The sequence below is a fragment of the Aplidium turbinatum genome, chromosome 6 (genome assembly GCF_918807975.1).
Source record: "Aplidium turbinatum chromosome 6, kaAplTurb1.1, whole genome shotgun sequence".
NCBI classification, from domain to species: Eukaryota; Metazoa; Chordata; class Ascidiacea; order Aplousobranchia; family Polyclinidae; genus Aplidium; species Aplidium turbinatum.
This window is the reverse complement of record NC_137477.1, coordinates 2,625,648-2,648,010: the sequence shown is the minus strand read 5'-3', so window position 1 is coordinate 2,648,010 and position 22,363 is coordinate 2,625,648. Positions and strand designations below refer to the sequence as shown.

Sequence of the window (22,363 nt, the reverse complement as noted above, 5' to 3'; positions counted from 1 at the left end):
CGGTTTATACTGATTTCCCACTACTCATTTCCAGCTTGCCAAAGTTGCTCTTACATCGTTTCAACGTATGGCAATATCCGTTGCAATAGCAGCTGGACAAGCGCCCGACTTCGTGAAAGACGAAACCTCAAGATTAAGCGGCGCTGGTTCGACTCTCGGGGTGTGCGCTTGAGCAACGCACGATAAGGACTGCTCTCCATTCAGCGGCACCTAATAGATGGAATAGTTCCTCGGCAACAACATTTCAACAATCGGAAACTTCACTCTGTCAAACTCGGTAACCGGCCCTGCGTCAAGAGCCTCTACAAGTATGCGAAACTGGGTTGAAACTGAAATAGGGATCCCTCGCAGTGGCAATCAGTTGCTTTAAATCAGGTGACAATAATTTATTAAAAACAAAACAAAGTAACATGACAACAAAATTCGAAAACATTATGTACAGTTGCAACTTCAATACGGGTATCTAACTAACTTGAAAACAATTTCTACTCATTAAGCTGTGCCTCCGTTTTGGCAAAAATCTCTTCACCAAATCGAGGCCAGGCTGTCATTGTAGTGGTGCCGGTAGAAACGGGTGCCTGGGTCGAAAATACAAACTTGTAATTGTGGGTCTTCCCCGGTGTAGGGAGTGTTGATCTGCATACTTCCAAGCCAAAACTGGTCACGTTTACATTGATTAACGTGTTTAGATGTAAATTCAACGTAAATCACGGCTTCATACTAATATACAAATTATGCAGTAGCCAACATCGATACCCTTCTTGGCAAACTACGTTATTCAAAAGCGCTTTTAAGTGCTTGCGTTACAAAACATAACTAGGCGATATAAAATTGTGGTAACACTTGGCTTCATATTTCTAGGCAAGATAAAACCCTGTCGTGCAGGACTTCATGTGCCAAAGGTTGGTAGCTATTCAAAGAAACCACTATCAACGTTTTGAACAATTCGGTTGATGGAATCGTGATTTTGTTAAATTTGTTGTAAGATTTCCTGCATTGCTCGTTCATTGAAGTTAAAAATAAATTGATTCTCTGTCGTTTCGCGTGCCATCCTTGTTTCAAAGTTGTGTAAATTTATGATTCAGTCTGAAGATATGCATTGTCATGGTGCGCGAAACGTCAGTAAAACGATTTTTTGTTTCGTCATTAAACGTCATTTCATTTCCCGAGCATCCGAATATTCTTTCTCTGTAGCTGCCTCTTCCAATAAAAACACAAGCACTCCTGACTAGGCTACTGGATCACACGAACGGGCTTACCGAGGTAGCACCCCGTCAAATATTCACAATTGAAACAGTCCTCCCCTCGTCGCTTCGACTGCTCGCTTTGTCACTCGTCACGTCATCGGTGACGTCACTGGTTATTGCGGCTACTTTCTCTGGGCAAACCAGTCCAGTTGCGACGAGCATTCGGGAAGGTTCGGACATGACGTCGCACAGCCGATCGGCGTTCGACTTGATGACGTCAGCCGCCTAACGTCATCGGTGGCGTTGCAGACTGCATGACTAGTCAAGGGAATGATGTCAACGTCCAACTCGCAGGATGTTTTGAACAGGTCGGCGTTATTTTCGTCAAGCTTCTTCGACGGACTGTGATGGAAAGCGACCTCGTTGTCGGAATCGAACACGAGGCTGGTCTTCGAGAGCGAATCCGATCGATTGCGGGGTTTGCGCGACTGATTTCCCGCAGATTCAGCTGTCTCAATGTTAGGGGCGATGCGTCGCCTGCACATGAACACTGCAAACAGAATGGAGAGGACGCCAGCAGTAGCTCCGAGGAGAATGTAGACCACATCGTTGGCCCTAGCCCCACACAGGGAACTTGTAGGCCGGTCACGGAGGTGGTGCCCAGCTAGGTGGCTTGGAGAGTCGCAAACGATGTACCTGTGAAGCAGAAAGAAAATCTTATGATCACTCGCAGAGTGTACACAACATCTTGTTTGAGTCTACCATGTAAGTTAGCGTTTACAAGCGATGGTAGGGCTACTCTGCTATAAGTTAGTAGGTGTTTTCCAAAGGTTGAGGTTTGACGAGAGACTTAAACCCTGGGTATGCTTTTGTTTGTCATTTATTTGAAGTAAACGCCATGTTTTTGATGCAATGTGGAAGAAAAAAATAGTATAATTTCAGTGCAGTTAATTTGCATATGCCCTTCATTTGTCGGTTACATAGCCGAGTGGAGAGAGCCAAGGTTCGACGTTCGAAAGGCCGCCGGTTCGACACCACTCAAGAGTATATGGCTGTGTCTTTGACAAGACACTTAAAGGCATGCGGTAGACTACGCAGTGGCGCCGCTGCGACTATAGCCTTTGATTTCTTTCATGTAAGCACAGTACCCTGCTCTAGCGAGAAATGCCTACGGCTTTTCTCAGAGCTATGGCCTGCTGATCTGAATTTGCATAAAGCCACTGCCAGTTCTGCCTAACGATAAATCATCAGTTTTGTTTAATCATGACAACAACAAACGTCTTTCTTACCCAGTTTTTACGTTTAGTTTTCGCAACCCTGTTTCTGTTTTCTTTAGCAAACAATCGCAGTGCCAGCGATTTGAATCCAGGTAGAGCTTCTGCAACATCTCAAGTCCAGCAAACATTTCCAGTTCAAGCGTTTGAAGAGAGTTGGCGCTCAAATCAATCTGAACATTAATGTGAACTTTTTAGTTTTCAATATAATGCCCGCTAGGTGGCAGTTTTATACCGGTTTTCTTGTGACAACGGTATCACTATGCAGTAAAAGGGACTTTTTAATTCAAGCTATGAAGTAGATTTTTTTCCTTACTTTAATATTTTTTTCATTCAATCTTTTTATTATGTTACAAGTGACGCAAAAAGTTTAAAGTTAAATTCAATATCAAAATTTGTGATGAGCGATATGTTGTTTAAGATTAGCCTTCGCTGCTTTATTTTAATGGACAAGAGTTTTGGTTTGAATTAGTAATATTTCAATTGTTTGAAAATTGAATGAGGCTGTTCACCAGGCATTTTGTGTTTTGTTTTGCCATTGTATACAGATAGTTACTACTTGTTGTAGCTCCTTGAAGAAGTCAATCGTGTCTGATCACGCCGTGGTCTGATTGACGAAACGTCGGAATAAAAGCAGGTTGTAATTTTATACATCTTGTGGTAGTTTAGCTTAATTTGCACCAGTAGAACGCATCATGTCATTTAATTTAAATTGTTTATTTTGTTTAAACAATCGGCGACTCCTTTACCAGCTTAAGCTTTAGTTTTAAGGTTCCGCCTGTCAATCATGCCACTGAGAGCCAACCTCTTGAACACCATGCAATGATGAGACTCACCTGCACGACTTGTGGAAGTCCTATGAACGCATCGATTGGCAACTTCCCCAGTTTGTTGTTACGAAGAATGAGAGTCTGCAACCTTCCGAGCTTCGAGAAGATTCGTGGAGGAAGACTTTCTATCTTGTTCGAAGATAAATTTAATCGTGTCAGTTTTCGAAGTTGTCGAAAAAGCCTAAACAAAAGATTGTCATTTTTATAACACGTCGGATAATCCCAGACACAAATAAATACTATGATTCTATTTGAATAAGAAGGTTCTGAAGATCCTAACAAAGGTAAAATAGGCTGTCAAGGCTTTAGGTCAATAGTAGGCCTAATTGTATTTGAAAAAGAAAATTAAATGAATTTTAAGTGAACATATCATTGAATCTGTTCCTAATTAGTGTTCAGCATATAAATGTTATTATTGTTGATTGTTTACTTTTTATTTCAGTTAGTAAGAGTTACAAAACTAAGTTATCTAAGTGCTAGCAACATTTGGCAAAATGTGAAGTGTATTCTCAAGATCCAGTTGCTCAATACAAAGGACATAGAAAGGGCCGACAGGACAGTAATTAGGGCAAGAGAGTGGTGGTGATAGTTTTGAGTCCTCATCCTCGGACTGACAAAGCCTTGATAAGTTATTCCTGGTAGTTTCGCATACTTGTAGAGGCTCTTGACACAGGGCCGATTACCGAGATTGGTAGAGTGAAGTTTTCGATTGTTGAAGTGTTGTTGCTGGGAATTGTTCCATTCACTAGGTGCCGCTGAATGGAGAGCAGTCCTGGAATGCGTTGTTCAAGCGCACACCACGAGAGTCGAACCAGCGCCGCGTGATCTTGAGCCGGGCGCTTAACCACTGAGCTAACGGGGCGGAGTACAGCAATATAAAGCATCATGTATAATACGACATCGGTCAATCAGTGCACCCATGGTGGAACAGAGACCAGAGAAGATCGGTGGCAATTATCAAAATTGCATTAAAACGTCAATTAACATTAATATGTAGTATTGGTAGTCATGATGCAAAGTATTCAACTGCACTGATCCTCTCGGCATTGTAATTCACCGACAGCAGCGTATATTTAGAGATTGGATAAGTATTAAAGCACACAATCACATACAAGGAGTCGTTAATGTTTTACCTTTTTGAAATTGAGTCAATACTATTTCCGCTGAGCTCCAACACCTCTAGGTGGCGCAATAACATAAACGATCTGTTGGGAATATGACGTATGCGATTTCCGGTTAGGATCAGTCTCCTAGTGGATGTTGGAATGTCTGGAAAAATAATAATTTGTAAGAAAAACTGTAAAATACCACGTTTCAAACTTATTTTAATTTGTTTTTACTTCCTAATGGAAATACAGGTTACCAAACGCAAGATGTCAGACACAGTCACCAAAACACAAACAAAATCCCCAAGTAGAAAAGTGATGTGTCTGAATAGAGCAGATAGAAACGTGTATGCAATGTAAGTGTACCAGCTTTGAATAACATAAACTTTAATTTCAAACCAAAGAGGAAATCTGCTAAGACTTTCAATGGATAAGACTAATTGTTGGATTTTTTTCCATAAGTTTTGTATCTTTGTTATGAGGCGATGTTGAGTAAATTGTATTGTTCACTGGGCTTCACTCAACAATGAATCGAGCCGGCTTTGTTGTGTAATAAACGAGGGAAGATTAGCAGAAAGCTGACAACATGCCAGCTTGCCACCGGGAGATGAAACTAAACGTGATTCCAGCCAATTTTTTCAGTTTAATCAGCATCGTGACGTCAATGGAGACCCCTTACGTGCGCGAGCCATGTATAAGACCCATGATCCCATGTTTGGCAAACATAACATCACTTCGAAGCAAGCTAGTCTTTCAACGACTGCTTGAATTGTTCGGTTGAGATTAAAGGAAGTGTTCGGGAAGATTGACAGCTTGAACTGAAAAACATCTGCTGAGTTTATTGCGCTAATTTCAAGACGAAAGCTCTATAACTATTACAGAATATCTGGCATTGTTTTCAGCAAATGTTTTTTGTTTAAATTCTTCAAAAAATTACACAATGAAATTTTTCCTGTCAAAAAGTGTTTTTATTAGCAAAACATCATTTTAAATGGATCTTAAAGGTGAAAGATGAAAAGCTTTTAGCGAAGGGCAAACAGCTTGCTAAAGAAGTTGCTGAAGTGCTGACGTGAACTTGACCTTGTTTGCATTGCATCCGTCCACCGACAGATGGGCTCAACTGCAAAGTGAAAGATTTATAAAAAGTTTTGTTTAACCTTTTTGCACGAAAATTTTTGAAAAGCCAAAAAATTATACGATATATTTCCAAACTTGTTATTTCACTGCAGAAAGCTTTGTGAGACGGTCGGTATTTATGTTTACGTTGAATAATCTCCAAACATCGCGGTTTAGACGTGACAAAAACTCGCAGAGCGTGACTAACTATGGGGATGCATACACAATGCTGAGAGAAGTGGCTATTACTACGTTACGTGCAAACACTGTATAAAGATTCAGGTGAAATTTTTATTATGGTTTAAAACACATGTTCAGTGTCAAACTGCTGCTTACCCAATATTTGCAATAAAATCTTAACAGTCAACTTCATTATTATTTGTTTGAAATAATACGAAGTGTTGCCCGAAGCATTTGTCAATAAAAACAAACGGATTTGTGGATTAGCTCCAGGTAAACCAAGAGAGCGTTCCAGGATACAGCAGCGGTTTTGCTTCTGACATTGTGCAGCATTTATTTCGTTTTGCAAAAAGGTTTCATTCTCACAAGCACCTGATGCAGGTTTAAGCCACGACAGCCAATGTCATTGCGTTGGTACAGATTCTGGCTTGCAGACGTTTAATCAATGTAAAAAGCACTGATTTAGTGTGTGTCCTTATTTCAATAAGGAGGGAAAAAATCCACAACAATCTAAGATAAACATCTTGATTTGAGAACAGGTTCGTTCCAGGAGTGTATGGCCGACTTCGTTGACGTCACAATCGTGATTGATGCCTCATACAAGTGGAAAGAAGATTTAATTTCTTTTTCGTCCGAACGTTAATTTGATGTAAAAGAACGTCAGCGTTTTCATTTGCAAACAAACGCAATGTTTTCACATGTTGAGCACCACTTGGTTCTGGCTCTCAACAAGTGCTTGACCTAAAAATATTCAGCTGGCTTTGTTCCAAACACTTGCAGTGAACTTGGAGTGGGACATCGACTCTGACGACAAGTTCGAACGTTTCTAAACTTCTGATCACTCGATGTTTTGGACCTGTTTTTTTGTGAGGGTTTTATCTCTTGGGATGGGGGTGGGATGGCGCAACGGATAAGGCGTTGACTATCCAATTATGCAAACCTGGTTCGACTCCCGGCTTCAGCTGGTTGTTGAAAACACCGCTCACCTATACCCAGGGTGTAATAAATTGGGTGGGCATAATTGCTGCAGGAAAGGCGGCCGAGAGAAAGGAACTGGCCACCATCTCCTTAGTGCCGAAGGCTTAGTATCATGAGAACCTTATCTTCTCATACCCGACACTTGAATCAAGTATGGAATCCCCCTTTTTTTATCTCTTATTCAAGCTTTTGCTTAATTCGAAAACAAAACTTCATCACTGAAAATTAAAAATCTTTCTTTGACTTCACCAATAATCCAGCAGGATGCGTAGTATGATTAAAATAAAGAACAAAAACAGAGGACATCGCACTAAATTGATGAAAACAAGCTTATTAATTATTAGACGGCTTTCGCCACACATGTGTGGCTTCGTCGGTTCATTGCTTGATGTTTGAGCTTTAAATCGCCAAAGGGAATGCAATGAATCTTTTTGTCCACATCTGAGCATGTTATTAAAAGTCTTGCAAAAGCACAACCGCATGCTCTGGAGAGGTGTCGAACCGACGACTTTTAATCATCCTCCAGACACTCTACCCCTCGGTCAGCTGATTACGAAGCGAGGAGACGAAGACCATGATAAACGAATGAGGTGGTGTTCGTATCGATGCAGAGCGCTCGATTTCGTCTCAGCTGTCAATCAACTGCAAGATTTTCTCAATACTTGTATGATTGGACCCTTGTGAAACATGTGAGGATCCACGAATCTCGTCTCTTCATCTCTTGCTCTTGCCATTATTTATGTTGCCATCAAATTATTGCGTCAAAATGAAACAGTTTTCTATCACAAAAGACCTTGTCTATGCTGTCGTCTATTCTGTAGTGATCGAAAGAAAAGTCCTTTAAGTTGACCAGAAACTTTTGGATGAACCGTATTCAAGGAGAAACAACCGATAAACGATTATAAACCTTTTTGAATCTTCTCTAAAAGTTTGAGTGGCGTCTGTATAACTCAAATTTACCCCTAGATTGCATATTTCAAGTCCTGCACGTAGCATTTAACGCTTGACTAGCACTTGTTGACAAAATAATGATAGAAAAGTTGTGAGTTGGCCATATTTGGTCTAATATTTCAAATATTTTGCTGTTCTGCTTGGAAGGTGTGCCAAAAGCACATATTTAGGCTAAATAGTTTTAAAAAGAATAAAATCAAGGGTAACCATAATGAATGAAGCAAAACCACATGTCATAAACGTATAGTTTTGCCACAAACTTATTAGTTTTCGGACCAAGAGCTAGCTGTTAACACAACAACAATGACCTGCAAGGACAATGCCACATTATGATGCCAACAATCTATTGTAGTCATCACTGAGTCGTTATTCTCATGTAGTCATTTAGTCAATGAAGAAAGAACTACAACCCTCGTGCAGCCAAGCCAATTAAACCTCACACACACTTCTCCAAAGTATCGCTTCAAACTATTCAAAAACAAACAGGACTTTTGAGATTTGATCGCTTTACCTTGTATGTATTTTATACGTGTACTGCGATTTTTAATTTGGAGCTATACATTTTTAAGTAAGGAATGCTCAACCTCTGGCACAACACATGACCAATAACTAATTCGACCAGTATGACATATTGACATATTAGCAAACCTCTATCCGCTCTGTTTGACGCAAGGAAAACTAAATGATCTGAGTGGTCCAGTGTGTGCTGTCGGTTGAGAACATGTTGCATTTTATTGACATAATATGTCAATCTTAACAAAAGAACTTTTTTAAGTTTGCCAATAATGAGACAAGGAAACGTGATGTGTGTTGCCCGATTTGTTAAGCTGATTTAAATAAAAGTTTCTTACAATTTTTAAAGCAAACTTTAAGCTATGGCTTTGTAGTTTGCTGGTTGAGTGTTATCGAACAAATTCGTTCGGCCAAATTAGGCCCATACGTTTGTGCCTCATATCAAATAAAATCAAAAATAAATGAATCTATATTAACTGAAGCTTTAAGCGTCAATATGTAAAGGACTGTGAGGTCAGAAATACAAAAACATGAAAATTTACTGACTTTTTTCTTCGCAACATATCAAAGCAACTTGAGCTCAGCTTAAGTAAAAATAGGCTACGAATTTTTGAAAGATAATCTTTTGTTGTTGATAGCAATTGTATTTCATTTCAATGCGAATAAACTACATTTTTTTTAATCCAAATATTTATTCTTTACTTGGGGCAAAAGCTACTCAACTTATAAACAATTTTGATGTTTGTATATGAGATTTAATTGGAACGAGCCATGTTTGGATTTATATTTTAATTACAAACGTGCCGAATTAGTCTTTTTATCAGAACCTGATCCAAGTTTAATCAAATATATTTCGGATCCTTTAAGATTAATTTATGAAACATAAAACTGCTTCGTTTGCGTAATATTTTTTTATGAAAATTAAAAGGAACAAAATTCATAACATGAAATTTTGCAAACGCCCAGGATTTGAAAAGATATTTCAACGCAAGCCTTGATTTAACAACTAGCTAAGCTTTCTACATAGAAATCCAGGTAGTTCAATGTAGCTTTTCCAAACATCTCAAATCGTTTGCAGTCAAAGAATTAAAATAGTTTCCAAGTGGGTGGCGGCGCCAAAGTTGAACCATGCTAAGTAAGAACCATAACCAAATACATGGGTGTTTTAAAATGCTTCAGCTAAATTAGAGTAAACATTTCTTAACATGGTTTAACCACAAGTCGGTGGTTTAATATAATAAGTGCTTTAAACGCCATAATTGAGAATTGAGCGTCTTATCTGCATAATTATGATCATTATCATTGTAACTGGCTATTATTGGTAACGGGTTTCGGTAAATTCATTTCATGATAAATTGCTTTAACAAATCTCAAACTATTTTTTAAAGCATTTTTAGATTAATTTTATGGATTGTAAGTATCAGTTTAATGTGTATTTGTGATTTGAGTAAACCTTTTCTTCAAATCATCTTTTTACACTTTATTTTTTGTTGTATATTATATTTGAAATTAAATTACATGATTTCACCTTAAATTTTAAATTTTTTGTAGCCTACCTTTCTTGGCAAAGATGCGCTTCTCATGATCGATTAAGACAAAGCCTCGCACTCTGAGTAACCTCACAATTTGGATACCTTTTAAATTTGACAGTTTCAAGTAATTAAGATAAATTTTTAAACCCAAATATTACAAATTGTAACTTTCAAAAGAATTCAAGATTTCAAAACAAAACCGGTCCAAAAATGGCGGAAAGCTGCAAATATTAAACATTTTTCTTTTGTTACTTTGAGAGTTTCATCTAGATATTAAACACATTTGGCACTAAAATTTGAAAACAAAGGTGAAAATATTTGAATCTAAATCAACATTGTCCTGAAACTCATTATTAAAATGAGCTTAAAAGAAACAAAGTGACAGCATAAAAACTTAATATTTGCACGCTGAATGATCGAAACAAGACCTTTATGTATTTTTATGCATTTCTTAAAAACTTTTTTTTCTAAAAAAATTTTCGTCGATTTTATTCGGTTTGAATTAAGTTTTCCATTAAAAATTTTTGTTCTATTTTGACAAAATACAATTTGTTTCGAACATTCTAATTGCGTACAAAACGTAAGATATATGCGACCCCTTCGCGAAGGAGAGATTCGCTTTCAACTGATGCATTATTACATAGTAGCCTAATAGAAATCTAATGAATAAATTTTGTGAAGTAAACTGTTTGGTTTGGTTTAAACAAGTTGTAAGCAATGTTTTTGTTTACAGTGAAAATTACAGTGAATATTTCATAAATTGACCCAGGGCAAAAACATAATAAATTATCATAAATCACAACAATCACTTTAACGAACGAAATTCTATCCTCTCCTCTTAAATCAGAGTTAAGCTTACGACACAGCAAGCAAGTTGTAATCAAAATTACTTCCCACGCTTGAAATGTTACACTGAGCGATAGCAAAGGTATGTCACACATTCACACTTGCTAAAAGTACATTGATTTTGATTATTAGAGGGGTAAAAAATTAAAACCCCGTTTTGCATCAGAATATGGCATTACAACATGGTGGCCAATAGGATGCTGACTGATACTCTTGTCTGATAACAAAAAAACATGCAAACGACTACTGAGGTCATAATCCGACACTGATGGGTACACGTAGCCTACTGATGACATCACACTCAACTTTCGGACATTTGTCTCACCTCTGGGGACGTCCCCAAGCCGTTTGTAGGCGCAATTGACTTCTCTTGTGTACGAGTTGCACTTGCAACGGTAGGGGCACCTCATGCGTCTCGGTGGCAGCACATGACGTGTCGATGACGTATCTTCGTTGAGTGATGGTGACGTCACAGTGACTTCATGTCGGGCGCGATTATCCCTTGTCGAAGCGGTTGCCAAAAAACAAAGCAATATGAAGATATTGTCAAACAGCGTCATGGTAAAGTTCGAATAGATAATGCAACCAATGGAATCGCTTAGAGATATGTCACGGGGCTAATAGTCACGACAACAAATGACTAAGGTATCGGGGATTACCCGTCGTCAAATAACCTGTGGGATGAAAATAAACATAATTTTGATACGTATATTTTTAAATAATACCCCCTAACTTTTCCCAAAGCAAGCCCCATTACTGGGTCAGCATGCTTCCTAGGAAAGATCTCGCACCAGAAGCTAAAACAAAACCTGTCTGATATAAAACGTACAACTCAGAGACCTCGCTATACCTTCATTCCAGCATGCTGAGCCGGGTAGATAAACTTTGTGTAGTCTGAGGCCAGGATTGCGCACACCACACTCCACCTTAAATCTCTAGTGCGTACGATCAAGCTTGCGTTGCCATATCATGATACTAAACTAAGTTTGTGTAACAAAATATCGATGTTTACATTTAGGTGAAGGATTACTGCTGAAGAATAATCACATGATGATGAATGATATAATGCGCAAATTTTTGATATTTCTGCTTCATTCTCGGCGTTGATGCTGAGTTGCAATCTGCTTGGCTTTGCAAATGAGTCAGGAGGAAAAATGATTTGCAAATGAGTCATGTCTCAGCTACACAGCATACGATATACTGGGAGGAGGAAAACTAGAAAAAAAAATGGTGAAAGTTTTCCAAGTTTACCAACTGTACAGAGGCTTATTAAGCTGCAACTTACAAGAAGTTTATTTCGTCGCCACTTGAAACTACAAGGGATGATACTTGCCTATAGTGGTGATTACAAAACATCATTGAATCATTTTCATTTATTGTGCAACTGTTTGAATATTGTCAAACAAAGATTGAAACATTCCAAACAACAAAATTCGTCATTTTTACATTGCTTCAACGTCTGCAGATTGTTGTCTGGGATCAGATTTGAACTGTCAAGAAATAGTGAAACATGTCTTTTATAATAGCCAGTAATATCTAACTGAGCATAATAAGACTCAGTTTCTTTTCAATAAAATTCAGTTCAATTTTTCCAGTAAAACTTAGACTTTCCATCCTTTCTGAGCAACCATGAAAATTGAACCAGAAAAAAATATTTTACTCCTAAAACTTTTTCTTTTCTGACATTACCTCAAACCTCTCAACTACCTCTTCAGGCTCCCATTGAAGGACAATGCCAAGTAGTTTGTAAGCCAAGGCTGCCACTTATCATTCTGTTTGCTTCAGGTGCTGAGGAAGATCTAAGTCTTTTAAACATTAACTTTTTAGTGTTAAATCATATTTTACGTCGTATCAACGTTTTCCATTGTCGTACAAACGTAATAATCTTCAGTCGTGATTGCTAGCTTACCGCGCCTTTCTTCTTTTGAAGCAATGTATAATTTTGAATGGGTATGTGTTATCACAATATTGTCATTGGAAACGTCACAAATACGTTAATGTGAGTTATTGTACGTAACAAACATTCATCCAGAGAAGCAAAATTGTCGTCCAAATCTATAATATGTCTCACTAAATAAATAGAAAATACTGCTGGAGTGCAATCTGTCGATTACGGATTGTGCGACGGAATGCAACGTATACATCTATATACTTTACATTATATTTCACTTGGCTTCGCATGTAGTATTCACTCAACAAACTTACAGTACATAGCATACTTTCCAAAGCATGAATGCTTTTGTGTCGTAGCAATGAGATTTTTTTCTGTTCTAATGCCTCTACTGCCGTTGCAAGCATCTATCCTCCACCGCTGCTTTCTCAAAGTGGCTGTCGCCAGAAACTTTTCCTGCAAATAAACCTCGTTGCGTCGCGGTTTGGCTCTTTCTCGCCTTTTTCTATATTTCTGCGTTTTCATATTTTAACCATTTACGAAACGCCTTCAAAGTGATGACAAAAAGCAACATCAAAGTTTAAGAATTTGAGATCGTCCTAAAATTAAAACTGTTGGAAATTAGTAAGTTACTCTGTGTTTTTCCAGATCCTAGTTTATCAATTTTAATGAAAATAGCCATATGTGGAAAATCTCTTTTTGAGTTTAATGATTTAGATTTAATAAATTATAAAAAAAAATTTTGAGCCATTATTAAAAAAAATCTGAGACACATAATTCAAAAATGCGAACATCCAAACCCACTTTTGTCACCTTTCTTCATGCACTCTTGTAGTTTTTAAACTGTTTTGATCGACAATAATTCTTTGTTAGTGCAGGTAAAGCATTATAGTTTTATGATACTGGTATAATATCTATACAGAACAAGTTTGGGGGAAAATATCTTTCTGTTGTTGACGTTGTGCTGTATACAGATGATCTACAACGAAGCAATTGAAGTCAGTGGGTATGCATGGAAATGTTCATGTGGGGGTTTTAAAAGCTTTTTGAATTGGGATCCTTTATGCGGTAACTATGGTAACTTGTTTGTACTCTACCCTAGAAACGAATGTTGGCTTATGATCGGTCACAAAACGGAAGCCTTTGATTGTATGTGGCGTACTAATGATTATGGCTATACTGAGCATTCGAGCAAGTCTAACCGACGTTCTCGAAAATTTTCTTGACGCATGAAAGCAAAACAGATATCAAGGCTTTGTCAGTACGAGAATAAAGATTCAAAACCAAACAACCAAGATACGTCGCACACCTGGTCAATATGTAGGTGATGTTTCAGCGTTGAGGTACTTCAAGTATGAAAGAATTTTACTTTCACTAAAGAATAGAAAACAGTAGGTCTGAACTTAATGTGGTAAACGCGACCACAACACCTACCAACAACGTGTAGACCTACTTCCATTGACCCAACGTTTTCACCACGAATTTTGCACTAACCGGAAATATAAAACAATTTTAAAAGAAGTATTGCTTTTAGAAATCCTAATTTCAGTTACACCGCGCTCTATCTTGACAACACAAATAAAATTAAGTTTGACCATACTGACCAACAATTTTACGATAGTTTGTTTGTAACAAAATTGTCATGAATTTCAATTTTGTTTTGACTTCGTAACCAAACATAGTAAACTGAAAAAAAATACTCAAAAAAAACAAACTGTTTTAAAAACTTTCCGAACTCCCAACAGTTTCAAGTTGGTCTGAGAAAGACCTTTCTAGATCTTGCGTCTGATTCTACTTGAATAAAAAAAATGATTGAAGCTACATAGAATTGAAAACTTTATGGAAACAAGTTTTCAGTGTTGCCAGGTTCACGCTTTCGAAGATGGTTCCCCAGTCCGAAGATAACGCGAAATGAGTGGATCTTTTTTGCTGATTCGGTCTTCAGGATGTGGTTACGGTTGGTTGATCAAATAATGACGCATCAATGCTGGTTGTCTTTGTTATTTCCTATTCCTGACCACAATGCCTTCTATGACGTCACAGCGAGGGCGTGACTCTGGCCCGATTGGAAACGCAAGGGCTGGGGAATGTCGGTCGGATAATGGGGTGAGGTCAAAAGCACAGTTTGGAAAACAAATCACTTGTTTCTTCACAGCTCGAACTTATCTGCTAATGCGACTGTGTGGTCTGATCGAAACATCAAAACATTTGCTTAAAAGCGAATATATTCTTTTTGAAGATGTATCATTGCAACGTCGAAAACACGTTATAATACGTCGGAAACAGGATATGCTAATTGAATTCGTTGCTTGGGCTAGGGTATGAAATAGTTTGGTAGTTTGTATTGTTGGTAGAGCTTGTTAAGTGGTTACTGAGAGACAAATGACGATGACCAGAAGACACTGTTTCAATTTCGATACGTCATCAACGGGTTGAGATAAAGTTTGGAATTAGATAAACGGTGCATTCCATGGTGGTATTTTCAAAGGGGTTTAAACATTTTATATCTAACGGTTTACTCCTGCTTTTGCGATGTATTGAAATTATAATTCACCAACAACAGAAAGTTTTTTATGGAAATAGACTAGTACGATACATAGATATACAAACTATTTTAGTAAACATACCAACAAAACAAGTAAGATCAACAACAGATAAAAACACATTCAGAAATCGATTTGCCACTTAGTTTTTCCACGTCACTCACTGATGCATTTACCTCACCAAAGAAACTATACTTTTGATTGAATGATCCGCTTTGAAATAATTAATCAGGCAACATTGCTATGAAGTGAGCGCTAAAAATATAACTTGCTCACAACCACAAAACTATAAAAGCGAATTAAAATAGAAAAATAATCACAACACTTCTTTGCCAACATATCCACAGAAGAGTCAGCTGTTGTTGTTGTAAATGTTAATGACATGCATTGAATGCCATTCATGTTACTATGAAAACAGCTTAACTTTATTTAAAAATAAAATTAAAACCGACTGTATCTGTTTGGCTTCTAAAACTAATTGTCGCAATCACTTCCTTTTCTACAAGCAAACTGTCTATTAAAAACCTTTAAAAGAAAGTATTTACTTTGGACTAAATTCAATAACCTTTAAATTGAAATACAGTTTAATAAAATTCAAATATATTATCTAGAGTTTTTGTTGAGGTTTAATTTCAAATCAAATTTTTCAGTGAAAAAAAAATCATTTTGTCCAAATAAAAATCGCTTCAAATTTCCTTTTCCCTTACCAAGCCAAGACTGATTTGTTGTTATTGGAACAAAAAAATTTGCGACACAGCTGAGCAAAAGTGATTAAACCACACGTAAACCTATTCCGATATTTTAAACAATTTTAATCCTTTCAAATCGGATGTTTAAAATTCAGCGGCTTGTTTTAATGTTTACATCGTAAACAGAAACACAATATTTCCCGATCAGGCGCATGTTTTGAGGCCACGAGTGACAAGGCTGAGGTTACCAGCCTCACCTCCTCTGTGTTTATACGAGCAAACAATACAATAACGATACATTCAATTTCTTGCTTTCTATACAATGATGAATAGATGGACTCATCATAAAAAAGACCCTCGCAAACTGTTTCGTTTTCATCTTACCTGCCTCAGAAGTCACATGCTGGTAAAAGAACAACCGTTCTCCGTCATGACATGACATGAATCTCATACACCAGTTTTTGTTCAATTCGGGAAGTTTATAGTAGAAATTTTGACATAAATTATTATTTGTATGTTGGCAAATGACGTTATAATTAGAACATTATCTCAAGTTATGCAGGGTGCTGAAAAGTTTGGGGATTCTTTTTATTCAGAGAAAAGAATCATTTTACTGCAGATCATAGCAAGTGCTACATTTTTACAAATAGGCTACAAGTAAAAACATTTTAAATGAAATGCAATTGAAGGACTTTACTTTCCAATGCAAACCATCAACTGCTGTTTTCCATAATTTTGAGCAATACCGAATGAAATTACCTTTACCTGGCTTTTCCCACCTCCTTCTACAAATAGGCTACAAGTAAAAACATTTTAAATGAAATGCAATTGAAGGACTTTACTTTCCAATGCAAACCATCAACTGCTGTTTTCCATAATTTTGAGCAATACCGAATGAAATTACCTTTACCTGGCTTTTCCCACCTCCTTCTAACATAACTCACACAAAAGAAGACAGCAACTTTCATTCCGGATTCTCTGTTTTCTTCAAGAGCATTGAAGAAGCTGTGTTTATTCATGGACTTCTAAATAGTAGCATCTGGACTGGAAACTCAGTGGGCAACATGAGGCCAAACAGTTGGTACAACAGTTGGCCAACAGTGGGCCAACAGGGTTAGTTACTTGGCTGTTGGTCCACTGTTGGCCAACTGTTGTACCAACTGTTTGGCCTCATGTTGCCCACTGAGTTTCCAGTCCAGATGCTACTATTTAGAAGTCCATGGTTTATTCTTGCAAAAGCTTCACAAACACCAGTCTCATACTTTGCTTGTGGTTGTGAACTGGATTGGCTTCATGTCTTCTGTGAACAACTGATTGCAACAGCAGCGTGTTGCATCTCGCGTGGAATGTGCTACGGCAGCAAAATGTGAAGTGTTTGCATCTTTCCCAAACAACCTTCCTTTTCTTTCTGCGAGGATGCAACAAAACATTAAATGGAAGAAAACTTTACTCAGCCCAGACGGTAAAATATGTTATTTTTACATTGATTCAACGTCTGCAGACGATTATTGTTTCTGGCTGGTAAGTGACTCAGATCAAACAAGCGCAGCACAGCGACAGCGATTTGCCAAAATCCCGAGAAGCAAATATGAAAACTGAGAATCAATACAAGTTACAATGGATGACACCACGAAGCCCGTCGTCCGACAAACACGTATTCATGTTTAGCGATCATTTGAACAGCAAAAATGCACCTTTTCCTTGTCAACAAGATGACGTGTAATACGTAGTCTACGAGGAACCGCAGTAAGAAGAATTAAGTGTTTATGGCTTAAGTCTACTCCTGCCCCAATCCTAAAGTTCTTGCTACTTTTCACAATGCAGTGATTCCATAAACCGATTCCTGAACATTTGGCACACATTTGAGGGGGTTTCACTGCAGAGAAAGTTGCAGAGTAAAGCTGTAAAATTACTCGCTCAAAATTTGAAGTTGTACAAAATTAATTTATAACAATTTGTAATTATGTCATCTTGCAATAAGATTTGCAAATTTGCTTGCAGAACATCAAAGTAATATAAAGGATATTTCACTGAGTTCCAGAAAACAAGAAAATTTAGGTAAACTCAAAGTACACTTCAGGGACTCATAGATTCATGCTTCAACAGCTGAAGTCTGTAATTTTTTTTGAGGTTACAACTTCTATAGGTGGGTTAAATTTGCAAGCACAGCGGTAGTTTGATGAGTCGATATTAATATTGTTTTGGATTAATTTTGAAATAGTTCATTACCTGCAAGATTTGGATTACTGAAAACATAAAATATTGTGACGTTTTTGCCGAAAAGTTTGAAAGAATATCAGGAAAAATTGTATTTTTAACTCATCCCTTCTTCGGTACTTGGAAATTCTGCACTTCTGCAAACCAATGCGTGCTCGAAATAAAATAATTTTAGTTGGTTTGCTTTTGAATCTTCATCCTCTGACTAACAAAACCTTGATAGGTTATTCCTGGTAGTTTCGCATACTTGTAGAGGCTTTTGACGCAGGGCCGGTTACCGAGATTGACCGAGTGAAGTTTTTGATTGTTGAAGTCTTGTTGCCGGGGAATTATTCCATCCATTAGTTGCCGCTGAATGGAGAGCAGTCCTGAAATGCGTTGCTCCAGCGCATACCTCGAGAGCCGAACCAGCGCCGCTTTATCTTGAGTCGAACGCGTAAACACTGAACTAACTGGGCGGACTGAGTTGTTTTGAAGGATCAGCTGGTTCTCTTTGAGACCTGCGTACACCAGTCCGTTGAGAAACAAGCAGACTTTTCACGATGCAAATATCCGGATTTCTATGGAAAAAGTCCGTTGCGGAATAAGTCGGACCAGTGCCGGTCTTAGGGTATTTCGGGCCCTGTGCGGAATATGTTTTGCGGGCCCGAATGACTTCTTCTTCGTCGTATGAGCTGTTCTTCTGGACTATATGTTTGGGCATGATGTCATCAGCCACTCGACAGTCTCGTCATCCAAGGCCTTCAGTCCAAGCGCTCCATGTGGTGGTTGATGGATTGGGCAGTCATGGACGACATGATCTACTGTCTGGTCTGTGGCGCCACACTCGCATCCCGGTGAGGGAGCCAGGCCCCATCTGCACATGTCTGAACGAAAGCGACCGAAGCCGGTTCGTAGGCGGTTAAGCCGGACCCACGCAAGTCTTGCGAGGGACATTCCCGGAGGGTGGGGATCGACGTCGGGTAGGAAATCACGGAGTCGGGAGGTGTTGTTTTGCCACTCCATGTTCCATGTGTAGTTCGTCCAGTGTGCCGCACTTATTCCAAGATCTTCAACGTTGTTCAGAAGCTGTCGTGCGGCGGGCACAAATGGGCGTCTTGATTTCAGTCGCTGCTGTCCTCCAGGTAGGCGCTGGAATGTACTGTGAAGGAGGTGGTCGGGGTCCAGTGCGCGACGAGCAAGGGAAATCATGGCTCCTTTACGGCGAAGCTCAGCAGGTTGGATGCCTGCAAGGATGGGAAGGCAGTCCGTTGGAGTGGGACGCAGGCATCCAGTCACAGTGCGTAGTGCGTCATTGATGGCGGTGTCAATGTGGCGGGTGTGAGAGCTGCGGCACCACACTGGTGCGCAGTACTGGCCCGAATGACAATGATCCAATTCAGTATCGTAGATAGTTATTTTGAAAGGAGAGAGGGGGTTTTGACGGCCGGCAAGCGAAGCCGACACACAGCGGTGGGGGGTCTGGGGGGCCTCCCCCTGAAAATTTTGAAAAATTACTTTGATTTTGGTGCATTCTGAGAGCATGTTCCACAAAAATTTGGGTATGAATATTACTGTAAAATGGTGCTGTCCAGTGGCATAGCAAAAGGATAAGATCATGTTTTCTTTGGCATTTTTCGGAAATAAAGCTGAGTCTCTATGTTTTCTTGTTGCTAATTCCAGGCTGAGATATTTAAATGTTTGGTATTGGCAAAACTCGCTCTTTTATTGTAATTTCGCTTAAAATTGGGCAACTTTGTTGAGAGACATAGGTTGATTGCTTTTTTTGCCAGATTATTACTGTTTTATTATTGATTAATTTTGTCCTTGGTTGATAAAAAAAAACTATCTTATTCCGGTAAGTCACCAACTTTTATGCTTTAAAGTTAACCTAAAGTTTAGAAAATGTAACGTTATAGACGTCATACATCTTGATGAGTGTCAGGCAAAAAGCTTTAAGACAGTGAACTTACTTCATTTCTGATATTTTTAAGTTTTGTATAATAAATCACTGGAATCAGCTATATATAAAAGGTGAAGGTCAGTGCAATTTTTCACAGCTGTGGATATTGCGGTGTTTCCATGGACTGCACGAGTTAGCTGTAGACTACTATGGATATTAAACAGTTGTAGAGCATTATAGATCCTATGTCCTATACCATACTAAGTTAGCGTTGATTTGAAAATTAGAAAGCACAAAACACTGAAAGCATCATTATCAATATCGTGACATCACACGCGTTCCAAGAGGGGAGGGGGTTGTAACCCCCAAACCCCCACTTGGCTACGCTACTGATCCGATTTGTTTTAAGAAAATCGGTTTACTTTTACTTGATTGCATAAGTATGGATAGAAAGCATGAATGAAAATACATCAAAAACACAATGCTCAACTTCCAAGAAATGTGTGCATGTTGTCTTTTGGGAATATTTAAGCATGAACTATAACAATGCGAAAGAAACAAACCCAACCAAACGTATCTGTGCATTGTGCAACAAGGACTCCTTATTATGCTTAAATTGTCGGAATCTATCTGAACTCAGAAGTAGGTAGATTGAAGTTGTCTGAAATGCTTGCAAAATGTCCAGCAGATTCACTTTAGAAAAAGTTTTTACTAAAACTGCTGGCGGTCAAACTCAAAGTAACCCTGCAACTGAAGATGGGCAACATTCTCTGTCAGAGTCATTTTCTATATAATACAGTGTCAGAGCAGCATTTATTGAAATTGGTTGCCTCATTCCTGCAAATGCAAGTTAAAACATAATCAAGCAGGCTAGAAATGGATTCGTACATGAAACTAAGCCACAACAGGCAACAAGGGGAAATTTTGAAGACGAGTGAAGGTGTTATCATTGAAGACATCATGCATCAAGTACGTAAACCATGCATCTTAATACTTTGCGGTGAAATACCTCATGTTATACAAACATTGAAAAATAAATACAGCTACTCAATCCAAGGAAAAAGCACATTGAGATGTATATCTCAATAAGTCAAATAATAGTTACATTTTGTAAGCACACTAGCTCTTCGAGCAAAGACTTGGCGTTCAGGTCATTTGGGTAAAAATTAGCCAGCACATCACACTTAGAGGACATAAAGCATTTCTTCTATTGATTTAACATTATAGGAAGCAACTGGAGTTTGAATAAGGCAAAGCTGACCTCAGAATTTAGTAGAGTTAATCTGTTATCACCAGTAGTGACATCATTTAAGATGTTGGTACTGTTGCTGGTACACCTTTGCTGGTACCTTTGCTGGTATAAAAAATACATTGATATATCATCAATCAAAGAATTATATTACTATTCAGTGAAAAAAATCCAAACAATGAATAAGTGTAAAATGTAGCCTACTGCACAAACTGTATCTAAGTACAATAACAAGTGTATTAAGATTTAAAAATTGTTTAGGTTGGGTACTACAGAGTAATCAACTTGAAACAATTTAAAAAGATCCGGGCTCCTTAAAAGTTATTTTTGAAGCTACGGAATAACAATGACATTTCAGTACTGAAAGTAACATATGTCTAAATACAGTTGCTACAAGATTGAAATTTTTGGTTTCTGTTGTCACCGAGCAATGTTAAACATTTGGTACATGGCGTTTTGAAAAAAAACTGGGCCCCCTCAATTGTAGATTTTAAAAATTACATGCATAGGGCATAATAATGATAATTTAATACTAGAAGTAACATGCATTTAAATTTTCACAAAAGTGAAGTTTCCTGAATTTATAGAATATTAAGCAATTTGATACATGGCGTTTAAAAAATCCGGGCTCTTTAAATGTTTAGTTTTAAAACTACATATATATGGCATAATAGCGATGGTTTTGTATTGAAAGTAACATGTATTCTATTTTACTGCGATTGCCACAAAATGAACTTCTGTTGTCACACTGCAATGTTAACTATTTGGCACATGGTGAAATGTCGTGGGTGGCCTAAAAGCATGTAAGCTTGTAAAGGTGGCCGGACGCGACAATCTCAGTACTTACCTCACCCTAAAGCCGCAACTGACTTCAAGGATACCGGTATCCTTGCTTGTGAATCAAATTAATTTTTTTCATTGGAAATGACAAAAATTACTGCATTTTCTGAGTAAATTGCGGGCCCCCTAATTTGCGGGCCCTGTGCGATCGCACGGTTTGCACACCCCAAAGACCGGCACTGATCGGACCCAGTTGATGAAGACATACGGACCTCATATAGCTACACACCCGTATAGAAAAAAGATTTCAGATTTTATCAGACTTAGATTCGTTCTTTGAATGTGTTAAAGATGTATTTGCGTTTTTCCAAGCAGGCGACCAGTCTGGGGCATTTTTTACAACGTGAGGTTGTCAAAATGTTTTTTGGCCTCTAAACGATTCCGGGCCAGGGCCCAAACATACTACCTGGACCCTCGGATCAACAGAAGTGTAAGTAAATGTGGTTCGATACACATGTTGAGAATTTTACGTTGAAGAGATCAAAACTATTTTGTAAAATTGTTACGGCGTCGTCGCCGTGTGAGCCTCTGGGGCCGAG

The 22,363-nt window shown here is 38.2% G+C and overlaps 1 protein-coding gene across 1 annotated transcript; it reads right to left on the bottom strand.

The window, feature by feature from the left end:
• Positions 1–371: 371 nt before the first annotated feature.
• On the bottom strand, positions 372–11,182 carry LOC145772227 (uncharacterized). The gene is made up of 5 exons (XM_082584078.1): positions 10,839–11,182; positions 4,425–4,560; positions 3,298–3,472; positions 2,477–2,634; positions 372–1,883 (listed from the first exon to the last, which is right to left on the bottom strand). Exons 1-5 carry the CDS (start codon positions 11,071–11,073, stop codon positions 1,370–1,372), a joined length of 1,218 nt encoding a protein of 405 aa, XP_082440204.1. The 5' UTR covers positions 11,074–11,182; the 3' UTR covers positions 372–1,369.
• Positions 11,183–22,363: the final 11,181 nt, after the last annotated feature.